The 15503-nt window shown below is 39.7% G+C and overlaps 1 protein-coding gene across 4 annotated transcripts in view; it reads right to left on the bottom strand.

Annotated features, from left to right (window-relative positions):
- CCDC68 (coiled-coil domain containing 68) overlaps window positions 1-15503 on the bottom strand; it is a 52337-nt gene that overhangs the window by 28287 nt on the left and 8547 nt on the right. Inside the window, exons 2-7 of one of the 4 annotated variants that reach the window (XM_037508483.2) lie at window positions 11666-11762; window positions 10517-10645; window positions 9087-9173; window positions 5511-5651; window positions 3522-3647; window positions 1797-1925 (exon numbers count right to left, since the gene is read on the bottom strand). In XM_037508483.2, the coding sequence (XP_037364380.1) occupies window positions 1797-1925; window positions 3522-3647; window positions 5511-5651; window positions 9087-9173; window positions 10517-10633 (600 nt within the window). In that variant the 5' untranslated portion in view covers window positions 10634-10645; window positions 11666-11762. Of the gene's footprint in view, window positions 1-1796; window positions 1926-3521; window positions 3648-5510; window positions 5652-9086; window positions 9174-10516; window positions 10646-11665; window positions 11779-15503 lie in introns of those variants that run through there. The other 3 variants (XM_054694035.1, XM_054694034.1, XM_054694036.1) reach the window with 3 other exon arrangements.

The raw sequence follows: 15503 nt of genomic DNA, 5'->3' as shown, positions 1-15503 counted from the left end.
AAAAGTATCTGCGAGACTCTGACCCACTAACTCATTCCTACCTTCCCCCTACCTTCAATAGGACTGTCAACCTCCCTAAGAACACCTAGGAGAAAAAAAGGCCATCTGGGAAGTTGTTGGAGCGTCACTCAATCCAAATATACTACATTGGAATTTTTACAGAAAGAGATTATCTCTGATTTATTGGCAGCTCTACCTAGCACATGATAGGTGCTCAAATATTGTTGAATAAACAGTCTAGTGGATATATCCCCGAATTCTAAAATGGAATCACATCCAGTGCAGATTATCTGGAGTTGCTGGGAAAATAAGGTTATTTAAACGAATTATCCACTGTTCTTTTGTGAATTTTCAGGGACTGACAGTTGGCAATGAAATCTGAAGCAGTGTGAATATCAGGCTGACTAGTTAAGTTGTTTGGTTAAACGACCCTATTTGCTTTCCAGAATTGTCTTCCTTTCCTAAATGAAAATATTCTTTCGGCTATCTTGGCTTGTTGAACTATTGATAACACAATAAATGTTCTAACACTGAAGTATTCATCCAAATTTTATAATTTGTAATAATCATAAACTGTCACACCTTAGCAAGCCACCTGCTTGAGGATTTCTAACTCAATGATTCTGACTCAATAAAACAGTGACCCACAGCACAATGCAGATGTAGCTGGTATATCGTTAGTATCATTATTAGACTTAGCTGAGTTTGGGGCTATTGATTTAGTTTTCTTGATTTCCTCATAGGACCGTCATTAAGATTATAAATTCAGGGCCTCCACTGGTGGCGTAGCGGTTGAGCACTGGGCTGCGAGGCTGTCCGCAGCCTCTGCAGCGCCAATTCATTCCCCGGCCACTGGCGAGGGTCCCACAAAAAAAAAAAAAAAAAGATGTCAAATCCACTGTGTTTTGAATTCTTGGTAAATATTTTTAAATTAATTAAAGTTGGCAGAAAACCTCAATATGAAAGTGCAATGCCTTTGAAGTGACGTTTTTAAAATAACATTAATCCAGACACCCTCATAAAAAAAAAAATAGGACTTGAAAGAGCAGAGGCAAATTGAGGAATTAATTTAATAAACATAAATATGTATTGGGTCATATTTACTAGAAGTTAAGGCCTATATTCTTATCAACTCCCAATTCCATTTCAGAGCTGCCAATTTTCTATTTGTTTATTTTGCTACTAAAAACCAGTATTTCTTGGTTTGTCTGAGTTCTAAATTCTAAGGCATGCATAACTAAACGTACGTGCTTACCCTTTGTATGTGTTTGTAGTGCCAATTACTTAAAGGAACATGCATGAAATTTTTAGTAATTTTTATTCTATTAAAATTTAATTTTTATTCTCTTTCTGAAATTTGGGGATATATTTTTAAAGTTCCAATTTCCATAGATTGGTTTTTCTTAATGTAAATTATATCTGTCCTAGTGCAGTCATTTGTTTTAAACCTAAAATGAACTCGAGTGGCCAAAAAAGAATATGTCAGACTCTACTACATGTAAATACTGTGATTGCAGGGATTCACAGTATTATGACTAATGGGTAGACTGTGATCCTTTCTACTGCTTCCATTTTCAGCCTCAGCTGGCTCCTTTAAGTCACACTTTTAGTAGAAAGAGAAAGTGACAAAGGTAAGACTGTATATTTGTAAAGAGGTAAATCAGTAACTACAGAACCAATCACACTAAATGTGTAAGGAAGAAAGAACATTATGGAGTACTTGCTAACTTATTAGGAGTTACAAAGAATACATCACTTAATGAGAAAGAAATTCCCTTAATTCTGAAGAGGCTTACCTTTTCCATTCTCTGTACAAGGTTCTCCAAATCTATGATTTGACTATGTTTTTCTTCAAGCTTTTCACTAACTTGATTCAGATTTTCAACATGTTGTTTTAATTTCTGTTCATTTTCAAGTTTGTTCACCTTTGGTGAAAAGAACAGTTGTCAGAATATTGCTTTTATGAAACCTACACAAATGCTATCTTCCTTGATAATTTTGTGGGTAGACAAAAGAAATAATAATAACCATTGACACTTATTTAGAAGTACTTTTTTGAATTCAGTATTTCCTTCAAAATAAACCTGATGGATTATGACAATACTAAATAAATGGAGAATTAATAATATAGAAATATTTACATATAGAATATCCCCATTTTTTACCATAAAGCATATTATCTGCAGTGGTATAAGAGAGACACATGTAAGAAAAGCAAAATTTTTATTTTATTTCAACAAAGCATCTAGAACAAAAGCAAAATGTTTTATGTTCAAGTAAAACATGCTTTATTATTTTATCAGAGAGTGTCATAAAAGCAGAATCATTATCCACTGTGTCAGGGGGTTATTCCCGGGCTTATGGCGGGAGTGGTGTGAACGACCAAGGAAGAGACCTTGTCTTCCTCTGCTAGCCCACAGGCCTCCCTCGTAGTGTTTCAGCTGGCTTCTAACTGACATGTGCGTGCACATCTGCGTGTGCATTTAGTAGAACTTCGGATTTTATGGTAAGAGAAAAAGTGCCCAACTCCCCTGGAAACACCAGGTGGGTATTCCTGCCAGCCAGCTCCAGCCTAAACTAGTGCCTGGCAGGGACTCTGCATCCAGCCCACAGGCCCTCCACTCAGAGCGCCCTCCTGTCCGGCAGCCAGGGCACTTCACATCTCGGTCTCGGTTCTTCACCATCACATGTACTCGTTCCCAGCATGGCCTGAGCACCAGGGCCTGTCACCAGTGCACTGGGTGCAGCCCTCTGCTCCCCTGGGGACCTCTCTAGAGATCGAGGCACCCACCCCGGCTTGAGCGAGCTGCCCTATTTTGAACTTCGGCAAAAACATACACACAAGACACACATTTATTTTTATCTCTTTCAGTCCTAGAATACATTCTTCTGATTTAAAAGAAACCCAAAAAAGTGTGTGTTATGAGAATATATGTATATATATGCACACATATGCACATATACATATTTATGTTTCTATATTTTTATGTATTTATAGACTGAAGTATAAAATATGTAATTTTTATGTATATTTTAAATATATACATATACATACATACACGGTTTTGATTGTCTGACCTGCATAGTGTATTCTAGGAGTAAACATTTTTGAAACCATTTATCTAATCCAAGTCTCTCCTTTGAGGGACAAGAAACCCCATGTCCAGAATGGCAGAATGACACAACCTGGGTTATCTGGTTAGTAAAAGGGAGAACTGGAAGACATCACAGGTCATTCCTGGTTTCGGGCGGGGGGGGGGAGGCAGAGGAGAGGCTGAGCCTCTTTCCCACCTGTGGCTGAGCCAGAGAGCAACACAGCAACCACCTCCCCCTCTGCCCTGCCGCTTCCCCATGTCAGGCTAAGCAGTGTTGGGGGACGTGGGCACAGCAGAGGGGCAGCCTCCATGTGCCAGGGTTTGCCAGATCACATGGCCATTCCTCGTTTCATGTCCAGCTCCTCTCAAAAGCAGGACACGAGCATCGGGAAGGCTAGTTCCCCAACAGAATGGCTCAGTCAGTACCTGAAGCAACCGTTTACTGTCCTCATGCTTCTTTCTAACTTCCTCAGACTGTGTTCGGTAGTTCTCAAATAATCTCTGGGCCACACTTCTTAGAGCTGCTGCTCCTGCTTCCCTGGAGGCTTCCAGCTAGAAGAAAGAAAAAAACAAAGGTCACTGTGCATGTATTGACCTTTACAATAAAACGTAGGGACAGAGCAGTTTGATAGGCAATTAAAAATGGCACCATTCACATCCTCTTAAGCAACAGGTGGGAGAAAAGACACTGTTATGTGGGAAATGTGAAATGAGAACCACCCTATTTAATGGGACTGACATGCGGGTGGCTGCCGCTGGGTGGACAAAACTGGCTCCCAGCACAGCAATGGCCACATTCACAGAAGTCATGCTCCAAGGAGCTCAGACTACAGCGCGCTGTCCGCTCAAACACTTGCAAGCATTTTATCACTGATGTCCACCACTGCACTAAAAGATGCACTGTCCCGATCTAAAAGTGGGACAAGATTGGTGTTTCAAGCACAATAAGGCTAAGACATGAATTTTTCAAGAATTTTATCTAAGGAAATAATCATGTGAACCTATATAGAGCAAAGCCATCCTCATAGGCTCCATCCGGTGGCAGAAATCTGTTACCTAAAAGTAAAACCAGTCTTTTCTCCCCCAATGATGACCAAGGAGCCAGATAAAGAATATAAAATGGGTAGCCAATCTTTCCATCTCTGCAGGGCAGTCTTTCAAAAAGGAAGAGATTAAATCTTGCGTCAGCATATCTTTAGGACAACTCAGAATTGGAAGCCCCTCAGGTCAAGAATTTACATTCTTAATGTCAGTGATTCACTGTTTTTAGCTTCATAAACCATATTCAAACATATGTTTATTGAAACATCCCTCACAGTGTAAATTCTGTCAGATTGCTGCTTTTGAATCCTCACTTTGATTATCTAATAAACTATTTGTCTAACTATCCTTGAAACTTTATTTTCAGCTAACACATGGATGGTTGTAAAGATTTACTGACCAAGATATTCATTTCAGGACCGCACATAAAATAAATCCCAAAAGGGAAAATATAAAGCATCCAACAATAACAAATTACAAAGCACCATGAGCACTCCAATTCATAGTTATTAAATATATAAACACTTTTTGAAATGTTGTTGAATTAAGAACACTTAACATGACTCCTATCCTCACAAATTGTTAGATGTATGATACAGTATTCAGTATTGGTGTTGGTGGAACAGTATATTCTGAATAACCACTCACTGATGTTTTACGGACTCCACCCCCACCTCCATGCCATAGAGATCCCAATTGAGTATTACAACTCCCATCATGCCATGAACCTGCCATGACTCTTGACTTACTGAAGTGGGGATTGCTGGGAACTAAGGATGAAGTTAAGCAGCCATGCTTGGTATAATACTGAAAACACTTGGGCCTGGAGAGGACATGGTTTTGCCTGCCTTCAGTTTGCATCAGGGGTTCCAGCTCAGACAGCCTTACTTGGTAGGACTTATTGACCAATTAATCTCTTTTTTTTTTTTCCTTCTCTCTGTCTGTGCTTCCTTTCTTTCATTTCCCTTGTAAATAAAGCTTTTATTAACCTTTCAGAGTGTACCTGCCCTTAGGTCTTGTTCTGAGTATTTTTCAGCATTCGAGTGAGGACTCATACTCAGACCACCCCATTTCCTTTTGGGTTGCTCTGAAACATAGGCACAAGGTTATATAGCAGATCTCTAGGACTTATGCCCCTTTCACAGCTGAAACTATACAGCTAGTAAATTTGTATGATTCTTTAATAATAAAAGTTGTTTCCAAAATAAAACAGTGGGATTTAATTTATGAATGTAAAAATGCTCTTCTGTGTACATGCACCTATGTATGACTATAAATGTGTGGATGTCTACCTGCCTTCATAGAGCTGTGAATCTATCCTGTTGACTCGAAGGCTCAAAATACAATATTAGAAGCTTATTCTAATGATCATACCTTGATTTTCAATACTTCATTCTCTTTGCTCATTTCTAAGAGCTGTAGGTCTTTTCCTTTCATTCTTTCCATGAGCAGATCCAAACTGCAACAAGAGGGATCCATTTCAGAATCAGAGGCATTTTGAATGTTTCCACAATGCTGAAATGAACAAACATGGTAATCACAGACCTGACTTTTCCTCTGTGAAAGTTGACAACAATAATTACCACTCAGTATTATTACACATATCATGGATGATTCAGGTGAATACAAATAAATCCTCTGAACCTCAAATACCTAAACCAGGCAGCTAGCCTCTTGTTTGCTTAAATTTGAATGGAATCTTCTATTAAAAAGAAGCAGAAATTCACCTTTAATGCCTTTTACATTTGCTATAGTTTTGCACTATACTATTAAGTCCTTTTCAGGAGATAAATAATATCCTCAAGGTCCATTTTATTTAAGTGTAAGTTTTAGACAAATGTATTTTGGTCATATTGCATTGAAAATTTATTTAATCAGAACTTATAAGACATAATAGTCAATGTTAAATTATACTTCCTTATATTCACCCCTTAATAAATTTCCAAGCAGAGATGTCAGAACTGAATGTTACTGTCAGTGTAGCTCTTTGTAAACTCCACAGGCTTGGAACATAGTAAATCTCATCTGGAATGAAATCATGGAATAGTGGAGAGGGGAAGGAAATTTGAAACCATCTAACTCAAGCCCATCAATTGTGCAGACATGAGAACTGAGGACTGGGTTCCAAGTTTACGTAGCAAGTGAGTAAGAACTCATGAGATACAGGCTCTTGATTGTCTAACCAGCCCTCACCCCCCTCCTTCAAATTATTTCAACACAGATTAAGGAATTACACAATTATGTATATTGTGAAAATTTGACATTTTTGGAATTATTTTTAAAATGGAGCTGATCATTCTCCGAGAAACTGTGTTACCTATCCCATTTGAACTAGGTCAAAGACCTTTGAACTAGGCCAAAAGCAATTGTTTTAAGAACTGCCACACATACACTTGTTTGAGAAGTCATCATCGTCTTGAGGATTGATGAATAGGAACCTTTTGCAAGAGGACGGAATCAGAAACCAATTATGAGTCAAGAATAGCTTAAGCTTATTGACATTACTCAAGCTTTTTTCTCTAATCACCTTTTTTCTTCCATAAAAACCTCTAGATGTTAACCCTTCTTGGGACATGTTTTAGGTCTCTCTCTTAACCTGTATATTCTGGATTGCAATTCTTTGACTCCAAATAAATACGTTTTCCTTTTTAATAGCTTCCTGAATTTTAGGTTAACAATACCTACAATTATATTAACAAATTCTTTGTTAGTTCTCTACTGTGCCAGGTAATCTTTTAGATATTTTATATCCAGTCCTGCCCCTGAATACTCAAGATGCTAGAAGGCATTTGGCCTATTATACAGATGAGGGAATTGGAGATAAGAGAGTTTAACTAATAAGTCCAAGGTTATATTTAAATTAACTGCCAGAATGAGAATTAGAATCCAAGTTTGAACCAAAAACCTGCATTATTTTCACTATAATATACTAACTGCATTTATAGAAATAAAAGCCAAATAAATACACTGCTTATAAATATTATCCTCACTACTACTCTGCCATGGCTTTGTTATTCTAGTTCATATCCTAGTGCTCTCTATATCATACTCTCTATATATACTCTATATCATACATAGAACAGGAATTATTTTCTTTCTTAATTTGTGAACATTGATAGAAAGAATCTTGTAGAGGATGGATTATAGACAATTGTAGACAGCTACAAAGGTCATGGTTCAGTGCTCCTCAAACATTTGTGGGCATGTGAATCAACTGGTCTGGCTGAAATGCAGATTCTGATTCAGGAGGTCTAGAGGTGGAGCTCTAGGTGGTGCTGCCTTCCAAACAAGCTCTGGTGGTGGTGCTGCTGCTGGGAGTGCAGACCGATGGAGCCAAAGAAAATTGAAGATGGAGGCTTCACAAAATCAGAAACTGGAGGTGGAAGCAGGAATGATTAACTTAGTTGTTAACCCAGCTAAAGAAATGAAAATTCTTTAGGTGTAGACAGCTATAGAGAAAACAGAGTGCTACAGGAAGTATCTAGAAGCAAAAATCAGAGGTGGGAATATGAATTATAGAGAATCACCAAACTCAACATAGCCAAATTGAGTTTTTGATCTTTCCAATCTTTACCAAACATAACCTTTTTTTCCCCGGTCTCACAGAACTTAATTTAAGAAAATAATTTGAGCTAATATCAAAAAATTTATTAAAATTGTAGGTATTATTGGGCCTCCCCTGTGGCGCAGCGGTTGAGCGCTGGGTTGCGAAGCCGCCCGCGGCCTCTGCGGCACCAGTTCGATCCCCGGCCACCAGAGGAGGGTCCCACATGGCGCGCAGACCTCTCCTGCCGCCCGCTGCTCCTCTCAGCAGTGTACTTCGGTCCTTCTGCCTGTTTTACTCCCTGCTCTGGCTCTGGTGAGTTCTCTCACCCTCCCGCGCTTCTGACTGTACCCAGTGCATGTATAAACAAAACAAACACACAAACAAACAAATAAATAAATAAAACATGCCTCTATTTAAAAAAAAAAAAATGGAAAAAAAAAATGTAGGTATTGTTAACCTAAAATTCAGGAAGCCATTAAAAAGGCAAAATGTGTTTATTTGGGGTCAAAGTGTTAGTGTGTTAGTATGGGAGACTGAGGGTGACAGAGGAGACTGCTGGCACCATACCCTCTTTCCTGCCGCCATCCTATGGCCATATAGTATAGTGGGCAGCACTGACACTGATGAGGTATCCTCGACTCGGATGAGGCTTAACCTGGCATAACCCAGACAAGGCTGAGAGCAGCGTGCTCAACCTGGAGTACTGGTGGAGAGCGTGCATTTCAATTTACCTATAGTCTGATCACTCAAGCCTCTTGGCTTACCTGATGTGACCCAGGTAAGCCTAAAAACTTGTACCTCTTTTTGTCACTAGGAAATGTTGCAGCATGTATCCTGGCTGGGCCGGCATCTTCCCACGGATTTTCTTTTCTTTTTTTTTTTTTTTAAAGATTTATTTATTTATTCATACAAGCACTGGGTACAGTCAGAAGCGCGGGAGGGTGAGAGAATTCACCAGAGCCAGAGCGGGGAGCAGAGCAGGCAGACTGACTGAAATACACTGCTGAGGGGAGCAGCGGGCGGCAGGAGAGGTCTGCACGCCATGTGGGACCCTCGCCAGTGGCGGGGGATCGAACCGGCGCTGCAGAGGCTGCGGGCAGCTTCGCAGCCCAGCGCTCAACCGCTGTGCACCAGGGGAGGCCCTCCCACGGATTTTCAATAAGTAAACTCTATTTAAAATACCCAAGTAATGTCTGGTCATTTCAATCCTATACTACTGAGGACATCTATGGTTAAGCATTACATGCATATGCCCATTAACATCTTTAGATACCCAGAGTAACACATCATTCAAAACTCTGGAAAATAATTTAGTCTATTACTCCAAGTTTCTATAAACTCTATATGGTCTTTTGTTTGTTTTCTAAAGGAATAAAAATAGTCCACCTTGATATATTCATTACCTTTGCATCTAGTTTTTGATTTGTACCTTTCGGTCCTCCATCATCTTTAAACATTTGACTTCGGATCTTTTCCAGGGTGGTTCGAATCTAAAAGAAAAAAAAATAATACAAATAATGTTTTCAAAGACATTTAATGCCAATGCTTTTTATCTCTATACCAACTTAGGGTACCTGACTCGTCTAGAAAGTAATACACGTAAACTGATCTCAGGTTTAAATTTTAAATAGGGCTTCCCTGGTGGTGCAAGGGGTTAAGACGCAACCTATGAAGTTGTCCGCAGCCACTGCAGCACGAGTTCGATCCCTGACCAGCCAGGGAGCAACCCACATGGCACAGCAGACCTCTCCTGCCTCGCCCGCTGCTCCCCTCAGCAGTGTATTTCAGTAGATCTGCCTGTTCTGTTCCCCACTCTGTCTCTGGTGAATCTTCTCACCCCCTCCCCCACACCTCTGGCCTGTACCCCAGTTCTTATATGCATTTATAAATAAATCTTTGAAAAAATAAATTTTAAATAGCTGTCATCAATCTAACTTGCCTTTAGGCTTATATTGTTTAGACTATGGAAAATAAGCATTTTATCTAAATCTCAAACTTAAAATATAACCAAAGTGATTATTATACTATAAAGTAATTACTATTTAGTAATTAATATTTAATACTTTGTAATTCTCTTTCTAAATAGCAATTTAGTACTAATTTACTATTTAGTAATTACTATAAAACAATTACTATTTAGCAATCATTACAAAATAATTACTATCTACTAATTACTACAAAATAATTACTATCCAGCAATTACTACAGAACAATTACGAAGAAGAGATCATACAAATTTATTCATGAAATATAAGCCCCATGATTTGGTGACCTATAGCATTGTAAGACACTCAAGATGAATTAATTAACTGATCTGAACAAGTTACAATCTATGTCCACATTTTCCCATTAGGTCTAAAGACTGGTCCATTATCATCTCGATTCTCGTAAGATTTCATATTTTTAATGAAGCAACAGGCCAACATGTAGTCACCGTTGAGAGCTCCCTGAAAGGTAAGAAGGAAGAAGATAAGGAGAGACAGCCCCTAAGCAGGAAACATACATTCTTGGGAAGACAGAAACAACTGGAGAATGATATAAAGCAGTAGGAAATCCAGTGGTGCATAATGTGGGACAAATTAAGTGCTGATAGGTGCTTAAATTCCCTTGACCCACTATTTAATTTTACTCCAAGTGTGGACACAGAATTTAATACACACAAGAGAAATGACTAAAGCTGTCCTTAAATTTCAGCTATCAAGGATGTCCTTTGAAAATTAGGTTTGTTCTTTCTCACATATCCTATGGGAGAAGTAAACTCAACATTTTATATCAGACTTCATTTTTTTTTTTTAGATCCACTCATGGTACAAGATTTCCATTGTCCACATACCTCTTTCACATATTCAGTTTCTTCAATAATATGAGCTGATGCAGACTCATAGAAGGCAGAATTATTTTCCACCTTACCCCGTGGGGGAACTTCTGTGGCCATGGTTATCGTTGTCATTGTGAATTCTGACTTTTGGAAAACATAAATCAGTTAGACAAAAATAATTTCTGTGATTATATGGCTCATAAACTGAAAGAAGTGCTGTCTTAGCACTGCAACCAAGCATCATAGAAAATAATGTACATTATTAACATCTGCATATATTTATAAACTCAGTTCAAAACACCCTGTCACTAACCAGAGCTGAAAACATTTGGTGAGAGATTGACGCAGAATACATTAACTCAAGGGGCCCTACTAATTAATCTTAACATGACTAAAGTAGAGATAAATAGACATGATGTCCTCTAGATGCGGCACAATTACAAGCAGCAAGTATGCTTGAAAAAAAAAAAGAGTGAACCTGAATCTAGCCAAGCCTCAGTATCTAAAGACGCAAATATCTGCAAAAGCAGAAAAGGTTTAGTGACCTTACAAGGGTGAAGGTTGCAACCAGCCAAATCCAGACTGTGAAAAATTTCTACTGTGAAAAATAACTACTTCCTTCCACATGTTAATTTTATAAGGAAGGATGAGGAAAGGAGGGAAAAATTACCATAAATTTAGAATTTGAAAAGATCCATGAACAAATGCAATAAACGAATCTTCTTTGGTTTCTGATTCACATAAACCAAATATCTGCAGTCATTTTTGAGACATATGGGGAAATTTCAACATTCCCTGGGTAGGGCAGTAGATGATGTTAAAGAATCATTGTAATTTTGCTAAGTGTGATAATGGACTTGCAGTGTTCTTTCAAAAGATGTTATCTGTTAGTCATGAGTATGGAAATATTACATGAAGTAGGGAAGAAAAATATGGGACAGGGTAACTATGGAAGCAGTTTGTCAAAAGGCAGGGAATTGCTTAAGCTCGTTGGGGGAACGTGGAGTTCATTTTACTCCCCTGCCTTTCTTGATTCTGTTTGATACTCCCATAATAAATAGTAAAGAACTAAAAATTCAATTAAACAGAAAGCTTTGTGAAGTAGGATTATTAATCTCAGTTGCTGATAAGGAGGCCAAACTCCCATAGGTAATGTTAACTTACCGAAGATCACAATAAAACTAACAGGTAAAATACAAACGCTGGCCTTTCTGACACCAGGCTCAAGGAAGTGACCGTGACTTTAAGGCTGGCTTCCCTACTGAGAAAACACAACAATAAAGATATTTAAAATTTAGCCATTGGGCCTCCCTGGTGGTGCAAGGGATTAAGCACTGCACTATGAAGCAATCCGCAGCCTCTGCAGCATGAGTTTGATCCCCAGCCAGCCAGGGAGCAGCCCACATGGTGCAGCAGACCTCTCCTGTCTCGCCCGCTGCTCCACGCAGCAGTGTGTTTCAGTCAGTCTGCCTGTTCAATAATATGAGCTGATGAACCCTGGTGGTCTGGTGAATCCACCTGATGGTCTCTGGAGAATCTTCTCACCCCGCCCCCCGACCCCCACATCTCTGGCCTGTACCCCAGCTCTTGTATGCATAAACAATTTTTAAAAAATAAAATAAAATAAAATTTAGCCATAACCTATGCCATTCAAACGTACAAAGAATTTTCATATTTGCGAGAATCACATTCTAACTAGACAGCTTCTCTTTAATCTTCAAGGAAATTGACAGACTCTGCCAAGAATTTTCCATTTCATTCCAATCCCGTAGACAGCCACCAAGGCGTCTATTTGTTTCTGTCGAAGCTGATCTGGCAGCTGCAACACTGCAAGTCTGATTTGCAGAGATTGAGTGGAGGACTTCTGTTACTTGGTCCTCTGAGTCTCTTCCTGGATAAATTCTTGGTCCAAGACAACATTTAAATGCTGAAAATGAAAGAAACACTAAGTAATTGTTTGGAAACCAAGGGGTTGAGGTAGCGGCTAGAGGGGTGTCCTCCAAGCCACAGCTGGTCAGTTCAACCCGGCTGCCCACCTGCTTGGACAGCCTAAGAGCTAAAAATGGTTCTTAACACTTTGGAACCACTCAAAAAAAAATCACAAAAGAATAGCATTTCATGACCCACAAAAATGATATGAAGTTCTCAAGTTTAGTGTCCATAAAGGAGGTTTTACTCTAACACACCCCTGGCCATCTGTTTACATTTTGTCTATGCAATTTTTGTGCTACAACAGGAGAGGTGAGAAGTGGTGACAGAGAAAAATATTTGAAAAATGATGCCTGAAATAGTTGTTCTCTAGCCTGTTACAGAAAAGGTTGCTGAGCCCTGGGCTGGAGTTTGGCAGATGGGGTGGAGCTGGACCAGTGGGGAAATAGAGGCCAGCAGAGCCGTTGATTTGATCTGACTTATATTTTGTTCTCCAGTTCGATCCCCCTTGGTCTATAGTGGCATTAGATTGATTCAACTTCTTTTCGTCTTTGGTATACATTAACAAATAAGAGGAGGCATTTAATCATAGGAATTAATGACTTTTAAGAATGGATCCCATGTATTCTCAGTCTTTAATAAACTAAAAAGTGCACTGGGTCTCACATTCCATATCCTAAAATATATTGTGCTGGGAGCCTTTTATTTTTAATATTATATACTTTTGCTCCTTAATCACTTAGATTTCTGAGAATGTCCTACCTGCTCCACGCAGTGATTGAGCTATCTTCAGCAAGTTACATAAAACCTTAGCCTCAAATTTAGATACCCGTTGATGAGGGGCAGTAATACCTAGAGTTATAAAAATGAGTGTTTTTTTAGTTTTTGATTTTGTAGAAGGGTCTCAATGGACATTAACTGTTAACATTGTCTCTTGTCTTCTTTTACGCGATTAATAAGCACAGACCCGCAGCTCATAACAGAGGGGGTAGGTAGTTCATGCCTATCTGGTTGGAAAGCTTATATCCAACTCCTTGCATATGAAGTCAAATTCCATTTCTTTCTTTGGTTCAGATAACTTTTGCGCCCCCAGTCTTTGGTTTGTGTAAAGAGACCCAAGAGGAACTAAGCTAGCAAAGTCCAAATTGCCATATGGCATTACCATCCTGGGGAAAATCCATCTTAGCATTTTATTTCAGCCAGAAGTAGATTAGGCAGATAAAATTTTCAAAATAAAACACAATCAGTTAATTAAAGTGAGAAGAGGATTTTATTTGTTTAATGCTAGAGTGGATTGAAGACAGCTTACGAGTGGCGTCATGCCAAGAGGTGTTATTTCCTAGATCAGGGCTTTTCAAACAGAGTTCGCAGGGGAAAGAGGAGTTGCTGAGCTGATAGGGCTTTGCTTTTTGTCTCAACTTGAACCAAAGTAGCTCTGCTTTGTTCTTCTTCTCACACACTGAACTTTTCTTTTTTAAAGATTTATTTATTTATGCATACAAGAACTGGGGTGTAGGCCAGAGGTGCGGGGGAGGTGAGAGGATTCACCAGAGACAGAGTGAGTAGCAAAACAGGTGGATCTACTGAAGTACACTGCTGAGGGGAGCAGCGGGCGAGTCAGGAGAGGTCTATTGTGCCCTGTGGTTAGCTCCCTGGCTGGGGATTGAACTTGTGCTGCAGTGGCTGCCAATAGCTTGATAGTGCTGTCTTTAACCCCTGCAGCACCAGGGAGGCCCCACATTGAGCTTTTCCATGAGACATTCTGTGGAGAAAAAACGGGCTACTACCAAAATATCTACAAACTTCTTACTTTCATAGCCTGACAATGCTGTTCAGCAGCTGTGTGAGCTTGGGCAAGTTCCTTCACCTCTCTCTGTGCTCAGTTTCCTCATTAATAAAATACAAATAATATTATTTTTAGTAATAATGTTAATTATGAACCACATTGGGTTGTTTGTGAGTTAACATTTGTCAAGCACTTATAACAGTACCTAACACGTAATTAATGATGTAGATGTTGTCAAATGAATAAATAAAATATGAAAACATTATTCAATATTACTGCTTAAAAGCAGTCTGATGGTGGAGAAGAACTGGGTAATATTTATTTATTATTTATTTATTTATTTATTTATACAAGCACTGGGTACAGTCAGAAGCGCGGGAGGGTGAGAGAATTCACCAGAGCCAGAGCGGGGAGCAGAGCAGGCAGAAGGACCAAGGTACACTGCTGAGGGGAGCAGCGGGCGGCAGGAGAGGTCTGCGCGCCATGTGGGACCCTCACCCGGTGGCCGGGGAGCAGCCGGGGATCGAACCGGCGCTGCAGAGGCTACACGCAGCCTCGCAACCCAGCGCTCAACCGCTGCGCCCCCGGGGAGGCCCAAGAACTGGGTAATATTGTAAGCGGTCTGCAGACTGAGCTACCCTAGTAAGGAAAATTGCTTTGGGGGATCTGAAGATTAGCAAATCAAAGGTATTGGTTCTTTCAGGATAATATGTTACTCATTTGTCAGTGTACCCAACAGATAACTCAACATCTAATGAACAATTTTTAATTTACAAACCAATTCACACACTATTGTAAATTGCAATCTGTGTAACAAACTAACACATCACTGGGCACCCAAGTAAATGTAACTAAACCTACTGACTAAACCTCTCTTTAACAACATCAGGATGATTTCACCATTGTACAATAAACAAATCCAAGCCGCTGGATTTCCCCACCTCCATTTCTATGTGGATGGCCCCGTACCTCGGAATGTGACCTTATTTGGGAATTGGGTCTTCACAGATGTAGTAACTTAAAAGGAAGTCATACTTGAGGAGGTGGCTCCCTAACTCGATGACTGGTGTCCTCACAGATAATGGAAATGTGTGCAGAGATGCACCCAGAGAAAACAGCAAGTAAAAGGCAGAGCTTGGGGGGACACTTCTGCAAGTCCAGGAAAGTCAACACTGACCAGCAAACCAGTGAGGCTGGAGGCGGAGAATGGCAAAGACTCCCTCTCAGTCCTCAGAGGGAACCAACTCTGCCAACACCTTGATCTTGCGCTTCTAGCCTCGAGAACTG

Source organism: Talpa occidentalis, unplaced genomic scaffold (genome assembly GCF_014898055.3).
Source record: "Talpa occidentalis isolate TD23 unplaced genomic scaffold, MPIMG_talOcc4v2.1 talOcc4.13, whole genome shotgun sequence".
In the NCBI taxonomy this organism is placed as follows: domain Eukaryota; kingdom Metazoa; phylum Chordata; class Mammalia; order Eulipotyphla; family Talpidae; genus Talpa; species Talpa occidentalis.
Note: the sequence above shows the minus strand (reverse complement) of the source record. Positions and strands in the feature narration are given on the sequence as shown.